At 37.9% G+C, this 27,840-nt stretch overlaps 1 protein-coding gene across 1 annotated transcript in view; it reads left to right on the forward strand.

Moving 5' to 3' along the window:
- The window catches only part of ADGRV1 (adhesion G protein-coupled receptor V1), a 549,629-nt gene that overhangs the window by 225,792 nt on the left and 295,997 nt on the right, over positions 1–27,840 (forward strand). The window contains exons 77-82 of the mRNA XM_061151999.1: positions 7,358–7,600; positions 12,318–12,725; positions 18,302–18,486; positions 21,502–21,751; positions 22,235–22,374; positions 23,900–24,060. Coding sequence (XP_061007982.1) covers positions 7,358–7,600; positions 12,318–12,725; positions 18,302–18,486; positions 21,502–21,751; positions 22,235–22,374; positions 23,900–24,060 — 1,387 coding nt within the window. The remainder of the gene's footprint in view (positions 1–7,357; positions 7,601–12,317; positions 12,726–18,301; positions 18,487–21,501; positions 21,752–22,234; positions 22,375–23,899; positions 24,061–27,840) is intronic.

Below are 27,840 nucleotides of genomic sequence, written 5' to 3' on the forward strand. Positions count from 1 at the left end.
CACTCATCTCAGATCACATCAGGTTACTTGGTTATCACCACTTTGTTCTTTGTTAGGACCACAGATACTAATGCTTGTCTGAAGCTGTTTCAAATGAGAATTGCTGGACAGTGGATTGAGATCCGTTTTATGACTTGACTTGTGAGATCAACATGTTTTTTAAGTTCATGCTTTACAAGTTATTTTTTTCAGCACCATGTGTTTTCCACAGAATGATTTGCTCTTTAAATCTTGCAGTGCCGCTTTACCCTAACCATTGCCCTGTCACTGTCAAACATTGAGCTGGTCTATAGGGGCATTGAAAAGATAGACCTGCCTTGTCAATATCTTGTTATATTTGTGAGGGCAACCTGGGTCTCCACTTCATAAGAAATGAGATAGCAGGGACTTCGTCAGCAGTCTGGTGTTTAAGACTCTGCCTTCCAGGGCAGGGGCCATGGGTTCGATCCCCGTAAGGTCCCACATGCTAAGGAATGTGGCAGAAATTGAAAAGAAATGAGATAACAAATTTGTGATCTTAGTGCATCTTTGCAGTTCATCTGTTCTACCATATTTGAATGAACATAAAATTGCATCATCTTTCACCTTCTGTATGAAGTACTCTTTAACTTCTGACATGCTTTCATTTGTATACATTTCACCGGTCCTAGAAATTTATTCCTATTTTTGATACAATTTGTATTTTTTCTAGAAATAATTGTCTTACTAACATTTTTTTATGAACTCCTTCCTATGTACATGCAAAGAGAAGGATGTTTACCATTCACTAATAAATCAATATATACTTAATTAAAGGCATAACTTTATTGATATACTAACATAGACCTGCCTCTTGAGAAACCTGTATGCAGGTCAGGAAGCAACAGTTAGAACTGGACATGGAACAACAGACTGGTTCCAAATAAGAAAAGGAGTACGTCAAGGCTGTATATTGTCACCCTGCTTATTTAACTTATATGCAGAGTATATCATGAGAAACGCTGGGCTGGAAAAAGCACAAGCTGGAATCAAGATTGCTGGGAGAAATATCAATAACCTCAGATATGCAGATGACACCACCCTTATGGCAGAAAGTGAAGAGGAACTAAAAAGCCTCTTGATGAAAGTGAAAGAGGAGAGTGAAAAAGTTGGCTTAAAGCTCAACATTCAGAAAATTAAGATCATGGCATCTGGTCCCATTACCTCATGGGAAGTAGATGGGGAGACAGTAGAAACAGTGTCAGACTTTATTTTTTTGGGCTCCAAAATCACTGCGGATGGTGACTGCAGCCATGAAATTAAAAGACACTTACTCCTTGTAAGGAAAGTTATGACCAACCTAGATAGCATATTAAAAAGCAGAGACATTACTTTGCCAACAAAGGTCCGTCTGGTCAAGGCTATGGTTTTTCCAGTAGTCATGTATGGATGTGAGAGTTGGACTGTGAAGAAAGCTGAGCGCTGAAGAATTGATGCTTTTGAACTGTGGTGTTGGAGAAGACTCTTGAGAGTCCCTTGGACTGCAAGGAGATCCAACCAGTCCATACTGAAGGAGATCAGTCCTGGGTGTTCACTGGAAGGACTGATGCTGAAGCTGAAACTCCAATACTTTGGCCATGTCATGCGAAGAGTTGACTCATTGGAAAAGACCCTGATGCTGGGAGGGATTGGGGGCAGGAGGAGAAGGGGACGACAGAGGATGAGAAGGCTGGATGGCATCACCGACTCGATGGGCATGAGTTTGAGTAAACTCCGGGAGTTTGTGATGGACAGGGAGGCCTGGCATGCTGCGATTCATGGGGTCGCAAAGAGTCAGACATGACTGAGTGACTGAACTGAACTGAACTGAACATTACCCTATACATTAAGACTAATAAAATATTAATTATACACTGTTATACTCACATTTTTCATTTTAACCATTTAAAAAAATACATTACCATAATTTTTCTCCTTTAAGTACCATTATGTTATAGATTCAAATTTATCTAATTTTAATTGCTTACTAAATACTTTTGTTTTTGCTATTGTTATTGTTCAGTTGCCCAGTTTTGTGACTCTTTGCAGCCCCACAGACTACAGCACACCAGGCCTCCCTATCCCTCACCATCTTCCAGAGTTTGCCCAAGTCTGTGTTCGTTGCATTGGTGATGGCTTCCAGATATCTCATCCTCTGATGCCCACTTCTTCTTCAATAGTCACATCATAGACACTGAAAGATCTACTAAGTTACTCTTGTGTCTCTTCATATTGCTTTAACATCTCTGGATACTTATTTGCCTTATAGCAGTAATCTGTGTTTTAGAGCCATCTTGATTTTTCCTGCTCTAAGACATCCAAGGATTTGTTTTCTTTCATCAGAGTTTCAGAGATATGAGTCTTTGTTCTGGAGATAGGCATGAGAGTTGATGGTTGACACAGCTGCTTCTGTGAACCATCTTGGTAGTGATGGAGCTAGAAAACAGATTTAAAATATTGAGTTCCCACTGGTTTTTCATCCAAGAATTTCATTTAAAAAATTTTTGAAATTGAAGTATACTTAATGTACAGTGCTGTGTTAGTTTATATGTACATTTGGGCTTCCTTGATGGCTCAGGTGGTAAAGAATCTGCATTCATTGCTAGAGAACTGGGTTCTATCCCTGGGTCGGAAAGATCCCCTAGAGAAGAGAAAGGCCACCCACTTCAGTATTCTTGCCTGGAGAATTCCCCGGACAGAGCCGCCGGGTGGGCTACTGTCCATGGGGTCACAAAGTGTTGGACATGAATAAGCAACTAAACAATAACATATATGTGTGTGTATGTATGTGTGTGTGTGTGTGTGTATACATTTGTCTTCATATTCTTTTCCATTGTAGGTATTGCAAGGTAACAAGTATAATTTTCTGTGCCATATGGTAGGTCCTGTTTACCTGTTTTCTGTATAGTAGTGCATATGTACTAATCCCAAACTCCTAATTTATACAAATATTATTGTAGTTTACTTTTCTTGAGTGGGAGTTTCATCAGTTACTATGCTTTCTATTGCCCTGAAGAAAAGGAACTGAAATTTCAACATTCAAAACTTTTGGTCATGTTTTTCTACTTGATAACGCTTAAGTCCTCCTCTCTGCATTTGTCTAAATAGTCTTATGCTTTCCTCAACCCCCACAACCCAACATTTCCTAACTCTCTTTTAAAGACTAATAAAAATATCACTTCCTCCAGTAATGTCGCCCACATCTTCAGTTTTGTTGTCGTTCTGTTGCTCAGTCGTGTCTGGCTCTTTGTGACCCCATGGACTGCAGCACGCCAGGCTTCCCTGTCCTTCACCATCTCCTGCACTTTGCTCAAACTCATGTCCATTTAGTTGGTGATGCCATACAACTCTCTCTTCCTTTGTCGTCCCCTTCTTCTCCTGCCTTCAATCTTTCCGAGCTTCAGGGTCTTTTCCAGTGAGTCAGTTCTTCGCATCAGGTGGCCAAAATATTGGAGTTTCAGCTTCAGCATCAGTCCTTCCAATGAACATTCAGGATTTATTTTCTTTAAGATTGACTGGTTTGATCTCTGTGCAGCCCAGGAGACCCTCAAGCATCTTCTCCAACATCACAGTTTGAAAGCATCAATTCTTTGGGACTCAGCCTTCTGTATGGTTCAATTCTCACTTCTATACATGACTACTGGAAAAACCATAGCTTTGACTAGATGGACCTTTGTCAGCAAAGTAATGTAATGTCTCTGTTTTTTAGTATGCTGTCTAGGTTTGTCATAGTTTTTCTTCCAAGGAGCAAGTGTCTTTTAATTTCATGACTGCAGTCACTGTAATGATTTTGGAACCCAAGAAAATAAAGTCTGTCACTGTTTCCATTTTTTTCCCCATCTATTTGCCATGAAGTGATGGAACCAGATGCCATGATCTTAGTTTTTTGAATGTTGAGTTTTAGGCCAGCCTTTTCACTCTCCTCTTTTACCATCAGCAAGAGGCTCTTTAGTTCCTCTTTGCTTTCTGTCATGAGAGTGGTGTCATCTGAATATCTGAGGTTATTGATATTTCTCTTGGCAATCTTGATTTCAGCTTGTGCTTTATCCAGCCTGGCATTTTGCATGATGTACTCTGCATAAAAGTTAAATAAGCAGAGTGATAATATACAGCCTTGACGTATTCCTTTCCCAATTTGTAACCAGTCCGTTGTTCCATGTCCGGTTCTAACTGTTGCTTCTTGATCTGAATACAGATTTCTCAGGAGGCAGATAAGGTGGTCTAGTATTCTCATCACTTGAAGAATTTTCCACAGTTTGTTGTTATGCACACAGTCAAAGGCTTTAGCATAGTCAGTGAAGCAGAAGTAGATGTTTTTCTGGAATTTTTGCTGTCTCCATGATCCAGCAAATATTGTCAGTTTGAATCTGGTTCCTCTGTCTTTTCTAAGTCCAGCTTGGATATCTGGAAGTTCTTGGTTCACATACTGTTGAAGCCTAGCTTGAGAGACTTCTGAACGTTACCTTGCTAGCATGTGAATTGAGTGCAATTGTGCAGTAGTTTGAACATTCCTTGGCATTGCCCTTCTTTGGGATTGAAATGAAAACTGACCTTTTCCAGTCCTGTGGCCACTGCTGAGTTTTCAAATTTGCTGGCATGCTGAGTTGCAGCACTTTCACAGCATCATCTTTTAGGATTTGAAACAGCTCAGCTGGAATTCCTTCACCTCCAAGTAACTTTATTCCTAGCAATGCTTCCTAAGGCCCACTTCACTTCGCATTCCAGGATGTCTGGCTCTAGGTGGGTGATCACACCATTGTGGTTATCTTGGTCATTAAAATCTTTTTTGTATAGTTCTTCTGTGCATTCTTGCTACCTTTTCTTAATATCTTCTGCTTCTATTAGGTCCATACGTAAGATGATAGAAGAGCTGGGTTCAAATTTTGCCTCTTCCACTAAATAGCTTGTGATAACAGACAAATTGCTAAGGTTTCCTGAACTTCCCAGACTTGGTGGAGTTTATAACAGGGCCGTTATATTAAATGAGATAATGAATGAGAGGTATTTCACATGGTTCTCGGCAAGGAGTTGGCGCTTCATAGGGTGGCTTGGTATTACTGTTATTCAGAATGGGTGGGAGTGGAGCCGAGTAGCAGCCACACCAACACTAACTGTAGTTTACAGTACAGTGAACACAACGCTGCTTTCATCTGTAGAGCTACACCGCTGATTGATGGTGGTTTTTCCTAAGTTCAGTCTGTCTCCTGACGCTCAACTCAACGTTTTTCTACTCTTACCGTATCTCTAATTATCATCCCTATAGTCATTCAGTTTTTTTTATTTTCAAGTTATAAAGAACTTAAGTAACTTTCCCCAGATTGATTACTCAGTAAAGATTAGAATTCATCTTTTGAATTCCAGTTCATGTACCCTTTCTCTGCTGGGTATCTCATGGTTCTATGGTTCTATCATATGGTCTGTATTAGCAAAATGTATGAAGGTCATAGTTATTTAACTTAGAATGCGTTTCTTAACCCACCAAGTTTGTTTAAACTAAACAGATTGTTGAAACATTTGTTGCACATATTTCTTTAAGAACTATTTAAGTAAGATCTTGCTTATTTATTACTTGGCTTGCTTCTGAGCAGGTCTGGGCCCACAAAAAGTTATTTTATACTAGTTGGGCAAAAGATCATCTTGGAATGCTGCTGGTGACCTAACTAGGAAAGGAACTTGGGTTCCTGTGAGGTCTCTAGTCATATTTAGGTCCAGAGAGGTTCGGATAACCATCTGTGAGTTTTGCTTTCCCAGCATACTTCAGGCATATTCTTTGAACAGAGTATTTTGTTGTTAGACTGAAAGATTCCTTTTGTCTCTTCTAATTATGTGTTGGCACCCGTCTGCACATTTGTTCAATTTGCATGGTTCCCTACTTAGATAACAACATATTTTTTGACTCAGAGTAGTTATAAGTAATGTTTTAATCATCATCACAATGAGAAGAAATACTATACTGAAGAAAAGACAAGAATTTGTTGAAATGTAATATTCTGAAATTCTTAGTTAAATGAAATTTTTGTGAACTCAAGCTCATTAACTGTTAGGGAATAATAGTTGTTGAATATAGTTACCCAGACTTTTCAAGTGCTTCAGTTTATTGTATTTACCAATTTAGTTTGTCAAAAGTGGGAAAAACATATTACCTTCATTTTAACATTTACTGAGAGTTAATCAGCAAAATAAATAAAATCTATATCACATGAAAACTAAATATGTTTCTTCAGACAAGAAAGAGATTCAGTTCATTTACTGTGCTACTAAGATATAAATCATTTTGAATAATACTGAAGAATTTGTTGTGTTGTTTCATGACATAATAATTCTCATTAAAATGATCACAAAACAAATGATGACTAAGATCCTTGCTGATAGAAAAAAAGAATGCATTATATCAAGTTAGACAGTGAGACATACAATTGAAAATGCATCAGCTTAGCTTCTTGGAATTATGCTAGGAAGCTAAAAATGATGCTAAGATTTCTTGATTATTATGTAAGAGAAAATAAGTAAAAACGGGTGATTAACAGTACGTTACAGAATTGAATGCAGGCTTTAGAAAATAAATTATTTGAGATTGTTGACACAGAACCGAGGGAAAATGTGACCAAACTATAACCAACAGACTAAATTTAGATTTCTTGATATTGAATTTAGGGAAATTTTGAATGATACCTAAGGTCACTAAGTTAACCCATCAATATTTGGCCAATTTATGTAAAACCTTTAAAAATAAAACATTACAAAGTGGAAGCTCCGTTCTCTCCGTCCTGTGTTTTCAGCTCCACACCCTGCCCTACCCTCAGTGCAACCCCTCCACCTGAGATCCCCGCTGTCGTGGTGTGTGTTTTCTTTTTTACCCTTTCACGAAATACGTATCCGGTAACAAAATGTAGTAAGCTTTATGTAATTAAAAATTTTACATTTGTTGTAGCATGGCATGCATGTCATTATCGAACTTGATTTTTTACTCATTGTCATGTTTTTGGATCCATTCACATTGAAAAATATTGAAATAGTTCATTGTTCTTAACTACTGGATAACATTTTCATTGTGTGAATATACTTTATGTATCCTTTTGTTTCTTGAAGTATATGCGTAGATTATCTCCTGACATTGATTTTCTAGTAAGATGCTCTCCCAGAGAGAGTAAAGGTGTTGAAGAAAGACCAAAAAAAATAAATCTCGTGGCAAGCTAACGTAAGAATTTAATTCTGTAATTATACAGACTGTATCTCTAAATGTATACTTATTTCTGTAGTAGTGTGCATGAATGATGTTATTTCTTAATGTCAGAATTATTTTAAAATAGAAATATATTAGTAGTTATCATTCCCCCTCCTGTTTTTTTCTCATTGGCAGATACCTCAAAGTGAAATACATTTTTTTGTGGAACTGTACGAAGTCACAGCTGGAGCAGCCCTAAACAATAGTGCCAGATTTGCACAGGTTGAATTATCCCAGCCTGATAAACCTCCAAGTCTCGTGTACTTTTCTGTGGGTTCTAGACTGCCAGTGGCTCATAAGAAGGCCACTCTCGTTAGTCTGCAGGTGGCCAGAGACCATGGGGCCGGACTGACGATGTCTGTTAACTTCAGTACCCAGGTAAGCAGGCAGCAGGTATTCGCACACAGGAAGCTTTTCTTCCTTAACTATGGCATGTGTCATGAAACAGAAGATTTTATATATTATTTTCTGATGATACAATCATAACTCACATTATGTTTATGACATTAAGCTTTAGCTTTGAATACAGTTCAATTTTTTGCACTTAGATCATGTTTTAAAATGATAGTCTTTTGTCTTTTTGTTTCTTTTGGAAAAGTTGATTATACAATGCAAAATGTCTTACATACATCTGTTCTATAAAATCTGTAGAGATTTAACATTTCTTTAGGATATAACTGTGTAAGACCAGAAACAAAAAGTATGGGTCTGTGTTCTGATTTTTACCTGAACTAGTTGAAAATCTTCTTTAGGACTTCAAATACTAACTCTGTGTTTCCTGTGATCTTTATGTTTCTTTAAATCCATGGGTTCAGGAGACTGTCTCACAGCTACTTTTAACATCCACTTTATTAGGTGACATCAAGTGAAAGGGAGGAAGTATTATGTTTTAAACTTTATTTTAGGAGCAAAACTCTAATGTATTAAGACAAAGCTGTATGTCTGCTCCCGTTGAAGCATGATTGTGGAGATCGGAGCTTGCCCACCTTAGCCGTCTGTATTTCCCTCCCCTGGACTTGTATAACTCCCAAACCCCACAGCTTGAAAGCTGCCATTCTGGACAGTGCTGCCATTTCTTTTGTTTCAAGATCCCAAGCCTGGGGACACTTCAGGCCTCACGGTTTCTAGGTTGTGCCTTTGTGCCACGTGCTGTTTAGTGCATGCTGGTTGTGTTACTCTTGGGTGGCTCTCATGAGCAGGACATTCTGTGTGTGAGATCCAGCAGATGTGCCACCAGTTTGCTGTAGCAATTCTGTGAGTCAGGGATTGGAGGTGAGGACGGTAGCTGTGGGTAGTGAGCTGTCCTGGAAGCCTGCCAGGAAGAAAAGTTGTCTTTATAACAGAGTCTACAGCTTGGCAAGCCAGAAGATGCAACTCTATCATGTGAGACTCTCGAAATAAACTCCATTCTAAATAGCCCGCAGTGGTATGAGCATGAAAAGAAGTATTTTGATTCATTGGGAGATTTTAGCATTTTTCCTTTTAAGCATTTAAGATGGTAAGAGAAATGAGAAAAAAATATGTGTTCTTTCTTCTCCCATGAAATATATATCATCATATGCTCTCTACTTTGTAGGGCAGAAGAGTGGAAGAAGTGATAAAAAAAAAAAAAGATTTGAGACTTATTTTAAACTAGTTCATACACTCAGTTGAAAGGGGAGTTGAAAATGCCAAAAGAAGAATCTGAATGCCAATATCTCTATCATACTCATTTATGTTCTTTCTAGATTATTCACAAATGATCCCTTGTAAAACACATGCTGTCACTAGCATGTAACTCATAGCATTTTAATAGCACTATAAAAATCAACATAGAGGAGTCCTGTGGTGATGAAAATGTATCTTGACTATATCAACATTCATATCCTGGTTGTGATACAATTATGCAAGATGTTATTAATATCTATGAAGGATGTTAGGAAAGGGTAGAGGAGACCACTCTTTTATATTTCTTAGAAGTGCATGTGAGTCTGTAATATGTCAAAATACAAGGTTTAATTTTAAAAATTAGAAAAAATTTACCTCTCTGGTCTGATTTTTTTTTTCATTTATTTTTATTAGTTGGAGGCTAATTACTTTACAATATTGTAATGGTTTTTGTCATACATTGACATGAATCAACCATTTATTTATTTTCCTGTTGCTTCATCGCTCTTGAATTTTCTGTCTTTGAATGCTGAGCATATTGTTAGAAGAGAAAGTCATATAATTCAATTTTCCAGTAGCTAGCAAGTATGAGAAAAGAATTATGGACCAAGTTGCTATTATGGACCAAGTTGCTATTCTGTTAACAGTAATACTGTTCTTGATTTTACTTTAAACAGCTTTTAATAATGTAGTTAATAGCTGTGGTATACATACAGTATACCTATCTTCAGTAGGTCCGCATTCCCAGTATGCACATACTATAAATTCCTATATATCTCCATATTTCTGATCTAAAGGTGAAGGATATAAGGACTTGAGATAATGAAAATTTCACTCATTCCAGTTATCTTTAAATTAAATAGGCCTGTAGCTAAGCCAAGTTTGAAAACCAATTCCAGATATTTCATTTGTGTATGTGTGTACAAGAAAAAATATGTCTTTGCTTCTTATTCTTACGTTGGTTATTCCACCAAAAGCTGTTGATTTTCACTATTGCTTTTAAATTGCATAGTGCTTCTTCTTTGTGTTTGTTACATGTATTTTACAAACATGAGAACATTTTGATTGTTCTAGTTCCTTTAAACATCTATATTGTGAAATTCTATAAATTCTACCAGAAAACAGTGAACAGAATGTGTATGTGCAATTTACAGTAATAGAATCACCACCACGTAGCTTAGAAAATGCAGCTTTATCAGATGCTTAGCACTAGCTGCTGTGAACCTTCTCTGCCATCCTGAGAGGGGAGGATAACCTCTTGGCATCTTGCAGATAACCTCTATCCTGAATTACACGATGAATTACTACCTTGCTTTTATTTATAGCTTTACCACATACCATCTGCCGTTTAGGTTTGCCTGTTTGGTAATTATGGAGATGAGATTCTTCTAATATTGTCTCATGGTGTGCTTTCTTTCGTTGTTCAGCAGTATGTTTTTGAGAAACGCCTGTGCTGATGATGTAGTTCTTTCATTTTGACTCCTATATGGTTATCTCAATGAATAGTTTATTTTCTCCATTCTGAAGCCAGTAGACTTTTGTGTTGCCTCCTTTAGTCTTTCCTCCAACCTCCCACCATTATGTTGCAGAGACTCTTGAAAACCCTGTATGTTCATTGATTTTTCACTTTTTGCCACCCTTGGGCACTTCCTCCCCTGGAAGCCAGCTCTTCTCCTTTGGGCATCTGGAGCACCACGCTTTCCCACTGTTAGCTCTTTTCTCTTTGAGAACCCCTTCCTGTTGCTTGTGTTAGTCTTTCTGACCAATAAATTTTGGGGTCCACCTATACTCACTCTGTAGGGTAGACCATTCCCACCTGTTTTCTTTAAATATCATGTGTAAAATGAGAACTCCTGAATTTTTATCACTAACGTCTTCACCACCCCAGATCCAGGCTCATTTATCTGATTGCTGTTACTTGGCATCTTCATTTGAATTGTCTAAAAAGCATTTCAAGCTTAATATATATAACATATATATGATGGATAACTCTTATTTCACCCTTGGTGATATTTCCCCTAGCTTACTGCCATTCATCCAGGCAAATAGCTTGGAGTTATCCTCATTCTCTTCTTCTTTGGCATACAGCACTGAATTAATCAGAAAGTCCTGCTGACTCTACAGTATTCTAAATATATTCCTAGTTTGAGCTCTTCTCACCCTCTCTACTCCTACAACCAAAGCTACCATTATTTCCTTTTCTGCAGGAACTAATGTAAAAATCTCCTATCTTTTCTCCCTGCTTCCATCCTCTCCCCCTGCTTCAGCCTAACTGTCCACAAGAGCCAGATTGCTCCCAAATATATGAAATAAACTAGGTCATTCTCCTGCTGGAATCCTCCAGTGACTTCCTACCACACTTTGTATCAGGGACGTATGTGATCTGACACATACATCTTCAAATTGTTAGTCAGCTCACAACTGGAGAAGTTCTGTGAGGTAGTTATGGCATTTCTTCTCTAATTCTCTTTCTTGATCTATTCTAAGGCATCTAGCTTTCCTAACCTCACCACTGTATGATATGTATTTATCTCTCTAATTTGTCTTGGGAGATTAGAAAAATTATAAAACTCCATGTTTTATTTAAAAAAAAATTTTTTTAAAATACAGCATGGTTATATTTTAATACACAACTGAAAGACAAAACACCATAGTAAATTGACAACAATAAAATACAATGTTTCTGGACTTCCTTGGTGGACCAGTGGCTAAGACTCTGAGCTCCCAATGCAGAGGGCCTGGGTTCGATCCCTGGTCAGGGAACTAGATCCTGCATGCCACGACTGAGAGTGCATTTTGCAACTAAGGGTCTTGCGTGCCACCACGGATATGGAGATCCTGCGTACTGCAACTAAGACCTGGAGCAGCCAAAAAATAAAATAAAATACGATGTTTCCTTTGCATTGCGTGACAAACGGTTAACGTTCTTAGTCATAAATGAGTTCTTAGACACCAGTAGAAAAGACTTTGACTCATCAAGGGAAATGGAAAAAGAAAGAAGAGAAGGAAATAACACAAGTGACTAGTAAGGATTAAAGCGTATGTGAAGGTGACTGAGCTGAACAATAAAAGGAAAAAAGGCAACTTCTTTGTAATATAATTACCAAAGATTAAAAAATCTGACATTTGTGTAGTTTGAGGAAATATAGCCGCATTGACACTGGAGGACAAGATTGATCAGAGTTCATAGTGAAAAGTGAAAGTGAATGTCACTCAGTTGCGTTTGACTCTTTGCGACCCCATGGACTGACTATGCCGTCCATGGAATTCTCCAGGCCAGAACACTCCCATAGTAGGAGAAAGTCTAATGTGGACTCAAACTATAAATTTAAAGCAACACCTGTCTTAATACCAGTGTTGTGGCCCATCAGATCGTTTAAGAGAAAATTGGTTCCGGATGGGATCAGAGGTTTATAGTTTCACTTAAGTGGTGTTGTCTAATTTCTAGGAGTTGAGGAGTGCCGAGACCATCGGTCGTACTCTCATATCTCCAGCTATTTCTGGGAAAGACTTTGTGAGAACCGAAGGCACCTTGATCTTTGAGCCTGGCCAGAGAACCACTGTCCTGGACGTCATCCTCACGCCAGAGACAGGGTCTTTAAATCCATTTCCTAAACGCTTCCAGATCATGCTTTTTGATGCAAAAGGGGGTGCCGGAGTCGATAAAGTGTACGGGACCGCGAACATCACTCTCGTCTCCGACGCGGACTCTCAGGCCTTTTGGGGGCTCGCGGATCAGCTGCAGCAGCCCCTGGACAGCGACATTCTCAACAGGGTGCTCCACAGCCTCAGCGTGAAAGTGGCCACGGAGAACACAGATGAACAGCTCAGCGCCGTGCTGTATTTAATAGACAAGGTAAGAAGCCCTTGCGAGTGTTAGCAGTTTCATACTTTTTTTAAAAGACCAAAGCCACATGCGGTTATCGTATCAGTTATAATGAATTTATATGGTAGAGTCGAATTTCTGAATCTCAGAGTGGAGTTCACCATATCTGACGCTGTACTTTTGCTTGGATGTGACTGGTGCTGGTTTGGAAGTTCAGAGAAGGATGAGTTCTCTACTGCAGCAGTAAGGACAGACCGGTGTCTGAAAAGAGGCTTCGGAGGTCAGAAGCTCCAGGCTCTTTCTGCTACTTCTGGAAACTGCATGGACATCTTCTGAGATAGTGTGCAGTTTTTCTAAGTCCATAAATGAGGACTAGGACTAGATTATATGGCTCTTCTGGTTGAAGTGCTATGAAGCTGTTGCCCTTTGCTTATTCCCTGCTCCTCCTGGCTACTGGAAAGAATTTACTGTAGGAAATGATGTTACTTAAATTTTCTAATGATGAAATAGAATAGTACAATTGCAATTTGATTTAGGCTATAAAGAGGGAAAGGATGCACAGTAACTGTATTTTAGAAAAGATACATTAAGAAAGCTACATATTAATGGTTGAGAATCAACACTTATTTAACTAGAGCTGTCAGGTAGTACATCTTGATTCTTTTTTTTTTTTCTTTTTTTTTTGGAATCTGTCATGAATGATGAAACTGAATTATGAAAGACGATCCTATGGAAAAAATGTAATTAACTTTTTTTTGAGTAACCATTAATAAACAGTATAAGTCCTTCTCATATATTAAAACCATTTATGTGGAATAGGTGACTTGGCAATTATTAGAGGCATGAAATATATTTGAAGTGTTCTAAAATATTATAAGATCAAGTAGAAACATTATTTGTATTCTTAAAAAGAAAATGATTTTATTTCCACTGAAGTTACCTTTGCTCTGATTATTTTCAAATCATGTTATTGTTATAAATTTTTTCAATGTTATGGCATATTGTTTTCTTGAAGCTGTTTATATGTCAGTACTGAAATATGAAGATTCAAGTAACTGACATCATTCAGTAATATTATACATTAAAATATATGTTATATCAAGAAAACTGAACATTTCTACTAACAGAGAAGCCTTGAAAAAATAGAAATCTATAACTTGAAAAAATAGAAATCTATAACTTGATCAGCAGTGGGAAGGCTCAATAACATAGAGACAACAGTTTTCTATAAATTAACCTATAAACGGAGTATTCAGTTCAGTTCAGTTCAGTCGCTCAGTTGTGTCCGACTCTTTGCGACCCCATGAATCGCAGCACACCAGGCCTCCCTTTTCACCACAAACTCCCGGAGTTTACTCAAACTCATGCCCATTGAGTCGGTGATGCCATCCAGCCATCTCATCCTTTGTCGTCCCCTTCTCCTCCTGCCCCCAATTCCTCCCAGCATCAGGGTCTTTTCAAATGAGTCAGCTCTTCACATCAGGTGGCCAAAGTGTTGGAGTTTCAGCTTCAGCATCAGTCCTTCCAGTGAACACCCAGGACTGATCTCCTTCAGGATGGACTGGTTGGATCTCCTTGCAGTCCAAGGGACTCTCAAGAGTCTTCTCCAAAACCACAGTTCAAAAGCATCAATTTTTCGGCGCTCTGCTTTCTTCACAGTCCAACTCTCACATCCATACATGACCACTGGAAAATTCATAGCCTTGACCAGACAGACGTTTGTTGGCAAAGTAGTGTCTCTGCTTTTAAATATGCTACCTAGGTTGGTCATAACTTTCCTTCTAAGGAGTAAGCGTCTTTTAATTTCATGGTTGAAGTCACTATCTGCAGTGATTTTGGAGCCCAAAAAAATAGTCTGACACTGTTTCCACTGTCTCCCCGTCTACTTCCCATGAGGTAATGGGACCAGATGCCATGATCTTAGTTTTCTGAATGTTGAGCTTTAAGCCAACTTTTTCACTGTCCTCTTTCACCTTCATCAGGAGGCTTTTTAGTTCCTCTTCACTTTCTGCCATAAGGGTGGTGTCATCTGCACATCTGAGGTTATTGGTATTTCTCCCAGCTATCTTGATTCCAGCTTGTGCTTCTTCCAGCCCAGTGTTTCTCATGATGTATTCTGCATATAAGTTAAATAAGCAGGGTGAGAGTATACAGCCTTGACATACTCCTTTTCCTATTTGGAACCAGTCTGTTGTTCCATGTCCAGTTCTAACTGTTGCTTCCTGACCTGCATACAGGTTTCTCAAGAGGCAGGTCAGGTGGTCTGGTATTCCCATCTCTTTCAGAATTTTCCACAGTTTATTGTGATCCACACAGTCGAAGGCTTTGGCGTAGTCAATAAAGCAGAAATAGATGTTTTTCTGGAACTGTCTTGCTTTTTCGATGATCCAGTGGATATTGGCAATTTGATCTCTGGTTCCTCTGCCTTTTTAAAACCAGCTTGAACATCTGGAAGTTCTCGGTTCATGTATTGCTGAAGCCTGGCTTGGAGAATTTTGAGCATTACTTTACTAGCGTGTGAGATGAGTGCAATTGTGTGGTAGTTTGAGCATTCTTTGGGATTGCCTTTCTTAGGGTATTAGTACTATCAAAATATCAGTAAACTCTTTTGGATTTTTTAAAATTAATCAAAATGGTGAGTTCACCTGGGAAAACATACATCAGAAATTTTATGAAAAAGATGAAAAATGATAGGGACCTTATTCTTCTCAATATGAAAATAAGAAGTTATAGCGATTAAAACAGGATGAACTGGTGCTGTCACAGATATTCAGATTAGTAGAATAAAACAGAAAGTGAAGATATAATCCAATTATATATGAAAATTTCGTATACGATAAAAGTGACATTTCAGGTCAGTTGTCAGTTCAGTTCAGTCGCTCAGTTGTGTCCGACTCTTTACAATCCTGTGGACTACAGCATGCCAGGCTTCCCTGCCCATCACCAACTCCCAGAGTTTACCCAAACTCATGTCCATTGAGTCGGTGATGCCATCCAACCATCTCATCCTCTGTTATCCCCTTCTCCTCCCACCTTCAATCTTTCCCAGCATCAGGGTCTTTTCCAGTGAGTCAGCTCTTCGCATCAGGTGGCCAAAGTAATGGCATTTCAGCTTCAACATCAGTCCTTCCAGTGAATATTCAGGACTGATTTCCTTTAGGATGGACTGGTTGGATCTCCTTGCAGTCCAAGGGACTCTCAAGAGTCTTCTCCAACACCATAGTGCAGAAGCATCAATTCTTTGGCACTCAGCTTTCTTTACAGTCCAACTCTCACATCCATACATGACTATGGAAAAACCATAGCTTTGACTAGACGGACCTTTGTTGGCAAAGTAATGTCTCTGCTTTTTAATATGCTATTTAGGTTGGTCATAGCTTTTCTTTCAGGAAGCAAGCATCTTTTAATTTCATGGCTGCAGTCACCATCTGCAGTGATTTTGGAGCCCAAAAAATAAAGTCAGTCACTGTTTCCATTGCTTCCCTATCTATTTGCCACGAAGTGGTGGGACCGGATGCCATGATCTTAAGTTTTCTGAATGTTGAGCTTTAAGCCAGCTTTTTCACTCTCCTCTTTCACTTTCATCAGGAGGCTCTTTAGTTCTTCTTCACTTTCTGCCATAAGGGTGGTGTCATCTGCGTATCTGAGGTTATTGATATTTCTCCTGGCAATCTTGATTCCACTTTGTGCTTCATCCAGCCCGGCATTTCACATCATGTACTCTGCATAAAAGTTGAATAAGCAGGGTGACAATATACAGCCTTGACATACTCCTTTCCCTGTTTGGAACCAGTCTGTTGTTCCATGTCCATTTCTAACTGTTGCTTCTTGACCTGCATGCAGATTTCTCAAGAGGCAGTAGTTATTATTCTCTAAATGGTGTTGATACATCTGATTGAACCATTTGAAAGTAAAATATTAGCTGTATCTCCATGTTAAACCCACTCCAAAATAAATCCCAGACTGGTCAGAGGTCTAACTGTAAAGCTGAAACCAGGAAAGTAGTAGCAGAAAACATGGATGAATCACTTTTAATATAAAAGTTTACATTGGGGAAGTTCCTTCTGAATATAAAAACGCAAAAGTCATAAAGGAAATGATTGATAAACTTGACCACATAAAGTTTAAACAAAATTTCTCTTTGCATATACCACAAGAAAAATCAAAAGGCACCTCAATTATATAGTCAAAGCTATAGTTTTTCCAGTAGTCATGTGTGGATGTGAGAGTTGGACTATAAAGAAGGCTGAGCGCTGAGGAATTGATACTTTTTAATTGTGGTGTTGGGGAAGACTCTTGAGAGTCCCGTGGACTGCATGGAGATCAAACTAGTCAATCCTAAAGGACATCAACCCTGAATGACTCAGTGCTTTGGCCACCTGATGCAAAGAGCTGACTCATTGGAAGAGACCCTGATGCTGTGGGAAAGATTGAAGGCGGGAGGAGAAGGGAACGACAAGGGACGAAATGGTTGGTTGGCATCACTCAATGGACATGAGTTTGAGCAGTCTCCAGGAGATGGTGAATGACAGGGAAACCTGGCGTGCTGCAGTCCACGGGGTCACGAAGAGTCGGACACGACTGAGCATCTCAACAACAACAACAACAATATTTATAGTCAATTATATCCCAATAAAACTGGAGGGAAAAACTAAAAAAAAAAAGTGCCTAGTAGGTGTGGGGAATATTTGTACAAATACCTGTATAATGAGTATTTAAGCATTACTTATAATAACAAGAATTGGGAAAACTAGCCATTAAAAGGGGTCTGCCATATCCATAAAATGTGACATGTTTTCACAATTTAGACATAATTAGAATATGACAGTAATGAAACAAGCATTGAAAATATAGGGTTGAAATTTTAAGAATAAAATATGAGGTGCCAATTAACTTTGAATTGCAGATGAACAATGTATTTTTTAGTATAAGTGTATTGCAGATAAAAATAAATATTTTTATTTACAAGCATTATTTGGAACATACTTATATCAGGCAATTATTGACTGATTATCTGAAATTCAAATAGAATCACCTATGCTTTATTTGGCATACATTCATATGTCCCATATGTATTTCATATGTACTTAGATTCAGAAGTATAGGATAGGATTTCCAATTGCTGATAGAACCCTGCTCTATAGGGTCTCATACTTTAAGTAAAATTGTTTCATGTTTGTAAGTTTTATTATCTCCCTGATCCTCAGTTCTTTGAACCAGAATCTGCTTTATGCTATATATGTCTTTCATAAGGCCGTATGAATTGGGATAGATGTAAAAGTGAGTTCAATTTTGACTCGTGATATTTATTATTGCAGTTAGAATTAAGTGACCCATGCAATCCTTTGGAGCTTTATCTAGATATTATATAGAAAATATTCTTGTGACTGTGCCTTCTCTTTATAAAATGATTATGCTTTTTAAAGTTCAAATGTATTTGACATTTAAATGTCAAATATAATTTTGACACTACTCAAATTCTTCATAGGTTCATGTTTATTTTTGTTAATGTTAGTAACTGGTCATAAAGAACACATTATACCTTACATATCATTTAAGCAGTTGATTTTTTAAGATACAGTTTCATACTTGGGATTTTTTTCCAGATAACTGTTGAAGGAAGAAAACAAGCATTAAGCATTGAAAGCCGAAATCTTTTCTATGAGATCCTTTGTGCTCTCGTTAACCCAAAACGCAAGGACACTAGGGGATTCAGTCACTTTACTGAAGTGACAGAGAGTTTTGCCTTTTCTTTACTGACTGATGTTACCTGTGGCTCTCCTGGTGAAAAGTAAGTATCTTTTAATATAATACCATACCTTACATGTATTCCTTTACAGGGTAGAAAGTAATAATGCAAATTGACATTTTGATGATGTAACTAAGGCTTATACAATCAATGAATTATACCTGATGGGCAAATTAAGTTAATTATTTGAAGAAAACATAGAAACTACATCCAGAAAAAATTAATTTATACTGCCAGTAATATATTCTTCTTGTTTTGAAGGGTCTTTTAAAAATAAAACATCTTGTTATTTACTCTTTTTTATGTAATGAGTGGAAGATACATTCTGAATGGAAAAAAAGGATGATTCCAACTTTTAGATTATTTCAGGCCATTTTTTAAATTGTGGTAATGTATACATAAGACAGAGTTTACCATTTAAACTATTTTTCTGTACTTCCTGGTAGCTCAGATGGTAAAAATCTGTCTACAATGCAGGCAGACCTGGGTTCCACTCCTGGGTGGGAAAGATCCCCTGGAGAAGGAATGACAACCCCTCCAATTTTCTTGTCTGGAGAATCCCATGGACAGAGGAGCCTGGTGGGCTACAAACCATAGGGTTACAAAGAATTGGACATGACTGAGCGGCTAACACTTTCACTTTCAAGCTATTTTTAGGTGTACAATTCAGTGACACTTAGATATTCATGATTGTTGGGTCACCATCCCTAGTATGCATATCCAGAACTGTCATCCTCTCAAATTAAAAATCTCTACCCATTAATAACTCTCCATTCCTCCTTCCCTCTGTCCTGGTAACCTCTATTCTACTTTTTAATCTCTATTCAATTCACCTATTCTAGCCATCTCATAAGTGGAATCATGTAATATTTGTCCTTTGTGTTTGCTGTACTTTGCTTAGCATAATGTTTCTTCAGGTTTTATCCATGCTCTAGCATGTGTCAGAAATTCACTTAAATTGTTTTAATTGCTGTATAGTTGATTTACAATGTTGTGTTTCTGCTCTGCAGCACAGTGATTCAGTTATACATATGTATATATTCTTTTCTTGTTCCTTTCTCTTATGGTTTATTACAGGATGTTGAATATAGCCCCTGTGCTATACAGTAGGACCTTGTTTTTTATGCATTCTGTACGAGAATACTTCGCATCTGCTAACCCCAAATCCCCATCCATCCCTCCCCTGACATTTGGCAACCACAGGTCTTTGAGTCTGTTTAGTGGATAGGTTCATTTGTGTCATTTCAATTCCACATATGTGATATTATAAGTGATATCATATAGTATTTGTCTTTCTATTTCTGATTTACTTCACTTAGTTTGATAATCTCTGAGTCCATCTGTGTTGCTGCAAGTGACATAATTTCATTCCTTTTTTATGGCTGTGTAGTACTCCATGCTATGTATGTACTACATCTTCTTCATCCATTCATTTGTTGATGGTCATTTAGGTTGTTTCCATGTCTTGACTATTGTTAATAATGCTGTTATGAACATAAGGGTTCATGCATCTTTTTGAATTATAGTTTTTTCTAGACATATTCCCAGGAGTAGGATTGTTGGATCATATGGCAACTGTGTTTTTAGCTTTTTGAGGAACCTCCTTAATATTTTCCATAGTGGTTGTACCAACTTACATTTCCACCAACAGTGGTTCACTGATCTCAGTCAGTTTGTACCTGGTCATGGTGGAGAGGTCAACAGTGGCAGCTTTTAGCTCCAAGTCACCAGTGAAGATGTGGATGGAGAGATGAAGAGATGAGTTTTTATAAGCTGTTGTGGGTGGCCTATATGGATTGAGATGTTTTAGTAGGCATTTTGGATGCAGAGGTCTAGAGCCTGAATGAATGGCTGGACTAAAGATAAATGTTCAAAAGCATCAATTCAAATATGGTAAAGATTTTTTTAAAAAGAGTATATAGCTAGAGGAAAACGTTAACCCTTACCTTTTCCTTTTGTTTCTCAAATCTTCTATTTAAAATTCTCAACTCGATTTCCTAGGTTAGGGGCCTTGATGAGGTATTTGTATGCATGATACAATTATATATACTCAACATCACTTATGGCCTATCTCATTTACCTTTATCCTACTGTTCTCCATATTTTTCCAGACAGGTTTCAAGTGTGATTTATCTTTGTGTCTTTTCATTATTTGTAGACATGATGTGTCCACAGAAAAACATATATCAGATTTTTTTGAGGACTGGTTACAAAATACAGACTCAAAGAATCTCTAGTCTCCCCTAGGCAAGGATTTTGATTTAGTAATAATTGGATGTAATGTAGAAATATGTATTTCTTTTTTTTTTTTTTGGCTGTAGGATCTTAGCCTCCTGATTAGGGATTGAACCCACGCGCCCTGCATTGGGAGCTCAGAGTCTTAACCACTGGACCACCAGGGAAGTCCCTAGAAATCTGTATTTTTAAAACAAGGTTCAAGGTGATTTCAACACACACTGAGGTCTAAAAAGCAGTTTCACTGAGTAGAGGATCTAGTGCCTGGGGGTTGTTGTGAACAGAATTATTAAATGGATAAAGATTCTATTCAGGGCCATTTCTTTTATCAGGGACATGGTTAAATTAGAAATGCTCTGATGGCTTAGAAAAGGGTGAGGTGAACTCGATGAGAACTTGGCTGTAGATATATAAGGTTTGTGATACTCTTGATTATAAATAAGAGAGTTTCAGTTGAATGGTGCATCCTTTCTCACCCTATTCCTCCCATGCTGATGTGACTAACACAGAAATAGATATTTTTATAGCACAGATTCTGATAACTGTGAAAAAACTTTCAGAAACCCATGTTTCATATCAGAAGGGGGATCAGGCAAGAGGATACAGAAAGTTCTGTGCAAAAAGTCCTAACAATTCACCATAAAATAACTGAAAGCATATTCTCTTTACTGCTTCTGGGTAGGTAGTATCATGGTTGTACATAAGGAACAGAGGTCCAGTGTAATAGATTTTTAACAATGTAATGGATTTTTAACAAATATGAATGGATATACATATGCAAATACATGCCATTTTAGCAGAACCTTTGCTTTTCTCTCATAGAGGCAAAACCATCCTTGACAGCTGCCCGTATTTGTCCATACTGGCTCTTCACTGGTACCCTCAGCAGATCAATGGGCACAAGTTTGAAGGAAAAGAAGGTGATTATATTCGAGTTCCAGAGAGGTTATTGGATGTTCTGGATGCAGAAATAATGGCCGGGAGAAGCACATGTGAATTAGTCCAGTTTACAGAGTATAGCAGCCAGCAGTGGTTTATGACTGGAAACAATTTCCATGCCCTGAAAAATAAGGTAATCTATCAGTTAAAGAATTATGTAGTTGGAATCTGCTTTTTCCTTTGCAAACATGCTCCTTAGGATACATGCACTTGATCAGACTTAAGGTAAGTGCTACGTATGGTAAGCTAATGATGAAACATGTCCCATCTTTATGAACTCTTGGTAGAATGTTTGGGCTTAAAAATAGTTGCAGATATTTCCTTCTTGTTTTATTGAATGAAATGAGAAAGTGGAAAAAACACATAGCTTTCACTAAAGCTATATCCCACTCCTGCTGAAGACTGACATTGAAAATGAATATTGTCACTTGGAGACTGGTCAGTAGCTGGAGTGAGGTAGGTCTGCAGTGGAAAAGCCACCAGATGCCCTGTATTCATAAGGAAGCTAACGATTAATAGTGCCAAAAGTGACGAGAAAAATGAAGCAAATTTCAGACTGGGAGTCTTGACATTTAATTTGAAGATGTTACATTTTCGGTTCTTTCTGGTATTACAGGTGTTATCTTTGAGTGTGAAAGGTCAGAGTTCACAACCCCTGACCAACAACAATGAGATTCGCTACAGGATTTATGCTGCCGAGCCTAGAATTGTTCCTCAGACTCCTCTGTGTCTCCTTTGGAATCCGGCAGCTGCAAGGTACTTGTTAATAATTCTTTAAAATCAGAATTTGTCCCTTCTTCATTCTAGTACCATTAAGCCCAGTTTTTTGTACTGAATGTAGATGGTCTAGAGTGAGATTTTTAGACTGGAGAATCACCACTACACTAAATGAGGCAACGCAGTATAGGAAGTGGTCTAGCCTTGTGCAAGTGGTAAATGCAGCCAAACAATTTAAACATGTGTATAACTCATTACTTAACTCCTTTATTATGACGACTTCCATGGAACTTAGCGTGAGTTCTGCTCAGTTCAGTTAACCTTCCTGTGGTTACAGGTTAATTTATGAAACAGTGAAGGAAATTCTTTTGACTCCTTCCCTCTGGACTTGTAGTTCTGGATCTGATGCTCTATGTCTGGAGGGATCAGTACAGATTCATAATTCTAATCCGTGTATGACTTGGATCACATTTGGGGATTAAAGCAGGCACAAGAAGGGGAAGAAGACAGCGACTCTTCCTTTGACTCTCCTTGGCCTCAGACCTCATGTTTCTGAGCAGTTCTCTCCCTGGGAGCTCAGCCAATGTTGTAGGATCAGGCATGGCTGGCCTAGAGAGTTTTGAGTTCAAATCAGTCACTAGATTCTGTTACTTTCAGCCACACAAACTAAAATTCTGAAAAGATTCCACAGCCTAGTTGGGTAACCAGCTGTCCTCTTCAAACACCAAAATTCTGGCTAGTCTCTGTGTGGGAAAATAACTTTCCTTTGAAATTCCTAATGTCTGAGGATGGACTTTAAACCTAATACATAGATACTCTACAATCCTCAATGTATAATTAATAGTGAATGTTTCAAGCTTGAATCCGCAGTTCGGGTTAAGAAGTTTCATGGCCTTAGAGAAATAAGGGGATCAAGAGGACCTAGAAGTGACTGCTCTTGAGCAGAGTAGTCACTAAGGGATGCTCAGAAGGTGTGGCATGTGACACTGTATTTGCTATAATTGTGACAAACTTTTGGTGCTAAAGGTCAAACCTTATAGAAGGAGACACCGAAAAAACCCTAGAAGACATGTGTGTAATGTAACTGGCTCAAAATCCAAATAGGTGAGGATGGAAGCACTTAGACAAGCAAGTAATTTATGTGGTTCAAAATACAGGAGTTGTGAAAAATGGGGAATGGTGAACACTGCACATTTTTGGCTGTGTTGACCTTTTGGTACTCTTGAATGCTAGGGAAGAGTACTTCCTGTTGAATACCTTGAGTTTGTTTGCTTTAGATGAGGTGGGGGCTAGCACTGCTGGTTTGAGAGGCTCAGCTTCTTCAATATTGACGATGCTTTTGCAGGTTTGGTTAATGTTTAGGCTGCTGTTGAAGGTGTCTGTGGGATCTGCTGTTTCATGTCTTGGACAAGATGTTCCCTCCAGTGTTTCTGCTTGAACATGTGGTCTGCTTCCATCTTGAGTAAAGAACACTTAGGTTCAATAAATTATTTTTTCTTCAAAAGCCGTCTCCACACCTTAAGTACTGATGAAAGAGTAGTGACGATTGTGTTTTTTGCTCTAGCTGGTTGTCCGACAGTCAATTTTGCAAAGTGGTTGAGGACACTTCAGACTACGTGGAATGTGCCTGTTCATACATGTCTGTGTATGCAGTCTACGCCCAGACTGACAACTTGTCTTCATACAATGAAGCTTTTTTCTCTTCTGGCTTTATATGTATTTCAGGTGAGTTACCGTATTTTTGAGTCAATAATTTAAAATATTGATGAGAATAAAAGTTTTCCCAGGGTACTTTTATATAGATGCAGATGTGCTGTAATTCATCAACATTACGAGAAAATAAACTTTCTCGTGGTCTTTTTTGGTTTTGTTTTTAATTTTCTTTTTTTGGCTGCATTGTGTATTGTGTGGGATCTTAGTTCCCTGACCAGGGATTGAACCCATGCCCCCTGCAGTGGAAGCACATAGTCTTAACCACTAGGCCAGGCAAGTTCCCTCTCATGGTCTTATTCATTAATTCATACAGCCGTTATTTATGGAGGACCAACTTTGTACTGGGGATAAGGCAAGAGCAAGATACAGTTCCAGCTCGTCAGCAGTGTATATCCAGTACAATGTGAGATAGAAGTTAGATAGTAAAAAAGAGTTAAAGTTGATAGTGTTGATTTAGAAGGCAGATTCTGCAGTAGATAGCGGGATTGCGTGAGATAATATAAATAAAGCATTTTGTATTTTCATTAAAAAATAAACCTACCCCATGGATTGATTTGCATTTTTCAGTCTAGAAGCTTTAAGTATATTCAACTACTATGTTAAAAGATAAATTTTCTTTCACCTTCTACATCTAGGTCCCATTTCTGGCAAGAATAGGAACTTGAGTAGGGTAATGTGTGTCAAACGATTTACTTATAAGTAAACTTTGAACAGCTATAGAATTATTCTCATTTGCTGTTTTTACTTTATGGTTGCGAGTCTGAGAATTCCTTACACTGTATTTCTATCCCGACCCTTATGGATTGTGTGCCCCGAGTCAGCTTTTACAGCCCTACAGCTGCTTTTATGAACAATAAGCTACACAGAGAACTGGGTATAAGGTAACTGTGCCTGTATTCAAATCCTTGTCCTGCCACTGGCTAGTTGCGAGACTTAGGGCAAATACCTCCGTCTCCCCGCCCCAAATACTTGATTTTAAATTGTGTTAACAGGGTGGTAGATATACTAGCTCAGACCATCTGCCTTAATGATGTTTGGTATGTAAATGTGGTTATCATTAAATGTTTAGTGTGTAGACTGTCCCCTAATAATCTTTATTGATTCGGAAAATTTTGTGGAGGTAGAAACATGTAATTAATTATCCTTCTTTGCCTGGTTGTTAAAATCTTTCCACTGTAATTTAATATTCTTTGTCCTAGTTGTTCAAATATTTCCACTGTAGTTTCACTTTAAAATTTATACATTTTCCTTAATGTATCTTAATTCTAAACCTTAGATTCAATAGCAGATGTTAATAATTTCTTATTCTTAATAACATCTTCCATAAGAATGATGGTTCTTGCTTAATAGATTCTTCTAGGTTTCAAAATCAGATGGCAACACCCTATTTTATTTTGATGCAATCTATTTAGAGAAATTTCATAGACTGATGAAATAGAACCAAAAGGTACAATGCTGAAATAAAATCTAGATATCATCTCAAACATGGAGACATAATTCTAAGTGCTAATATGACCCACAAAAAAATCCCTTGCTTGTTCTAAATACTCAACATCAAAGCAAAGAATTTTACAAACTAAAGAGAGAATGTTATCTTGATTTTTCAGAAGACTAGCAGGACTTTAAGGTATTTTCTGAGAGAACTATTAATAAATATATATGTTTGCAACTCACTCCTTTTTTTTTTTTTTTTTTGGCCCCACTCCACGCCCCCAGAGCCAGCAGCTGGCGCAGGAGGAGCTGCAACTCACTCTTAAAAAGATTTGCTCATGTATTTGAAAACCAACACCCAGATATTAGTATCTACCATTATTTTTAACTTGGAGTCATATTTGAAATTATCAGTTTTCCCCCCCTCTGCTCCTGACGTACTGTAACATGGATTGCACATTCGGTGGTTCACGAGGTGGTTCTGTCTTTGTGCTCAGTTTGAGCTTCTGGGGAGGCTGAAATTACATTTCTGAGAGGGCCCCCAGAAACAAGGTGAGAGATTTTTCCATATTTTACATACACATGCTCTCATTTAAGTTAGGCCACACCAAATATCCCTTTGAATTTGGGAGCATTCTCTTTTCTTAAAAAGTGGCAACATGCAGTCAAATAGGAATTAAACCATTGTTTAATAAAAAAATTAAGATAGATCACAGTGTATCTGTTCTAATTCTGGTTTACAGTTCTGGTTGCTCTACTAGAGCAGAACAGTTGAGATGATCCAAGCATGTGTAATGAGTATGTAAACCAAGAAGCTGAGTAATCCTCAATATGGAAAGGTGAAAGATTAGGATATATACCTGTGACTTTTAAAACTGTAAACCAGTTTATCAAATTGCAAGAAATTAAACTGAAGTTATCTATTGAAACTACAAGCTATAGAGAGGAGAAGTAAATGACTGTGCACATAAGTGTAATGTTATGGGACTCACCTCAAAGGGGGAAGAAATACAGTTCATAACAACATTAGGTGATAATACCATGATCTTATAGTTACTAAGGAACCTAAGCATGCTTCTTAATATTTGGAGAATAATGTCAAAAGAAACCTGCTCTGCTTTCCCTAACTGTTGATGTTGGCCTGTCAAAGGTAAACATCGGATTAAAATCATCCTGATTTTATTCTGGGTACAATTCGTATGGCCTCATGAGCTTAATGAGACCCCTGCATTCCAAAATCCACTTCATCATTAACATCAGTATGTGAACTCAGTCATGTTTGATGTACTTGTAGGAGAGTCTTCTATTTTGAAGTGCTTTTAAACTGAGATTAGACTGCAGAGCTCACATTTGTTTCATTTTTTTTTTCTCTTTTTGTTCTCTGTGGTGGAGAAATCCTTTAACACATTAGTCAAACTAAACCTATCCCTTTTAAATAACTAATAGCTTTATTTACTCTATAGATTACTAAGTATATAAATGCCAACACAATGTCATTGTTTAAAGTAGGTAACAGGAAATAATTGTCTGTAAATTACTAAATACTTAGGTTTAGGGATAAGGAAATCAGCCACAATCTAGAGTTCTTTGAAGCATGCTCATTCTTTTGTTCAGGTTTATTAAACTGTAAGGGCTTCCCAGGTGGCTCAGACAGTAAAGTATCTGCCTGCAGTGTGGGAGAACTGGGTTCGATCCCTGGGTAGGGAAGATGCCCTGGAGAGAGGAAATGGCAACCCACTCCAGTATTCTTGTCTGGAGAATCCCATGGACAGAGGAGCCTGGCGGGCTACAGTCCATGGGATTGTAGAGAGTCAGACACAGCTGAGCTACTAACGCTTTCTTTAAGCTGTAAGAATATTCTAGTTGTGCCTTTTATATTTTATAAGCTGATATTTTGATAGTTTTTCTAGAAAAAACTTTATTAGATGCCACCCGTTCTTTTTTTTTTCCACCCATTCTTTTGAAATTATTTTTGAAGATGAGATATTTTCTAAATTTATGTGTCACATTCATCCCAAAATGTTAAGTTCATATTCACACGAATCATTGTCCTAAGACAGCCATTATCATTATGGGGAGAGTATATCAAAAGTTTCATTCTATCAAATTGGGAGTTATTCATAAGTAGAATAGTGAAAGATGTGTAAGAGCTTTAAAAAAAAAGTAAGTAGTTTGAAGGGGTAACTGCAGGTGATAGAAAAGTCAGAGAGCTTCGTCTAACTCTGACATGGCATAAAAATGTAGGATGTATCTAGCTAGGTACACGTAGCTGGATCGTTTAGGATGACCCTGGCTGGCACATAACCAAAGACAAGTCAGATATACTAAATAAGCAGATTTAGTTCCAGGATTGATTAGTTC

This window comes from Dama dama, chromosome 9 (assembly GCF_033118175.1).
Source record: "Dama dama isolate Ldn47 chromosome 9, ASM3311817v1, whole genome shotgun sequence".
NCBI lineage: Eukaryota > Metazoa > Chordata > Mammalia > Artiodactyla > Cervidae > Dama > Dama dama.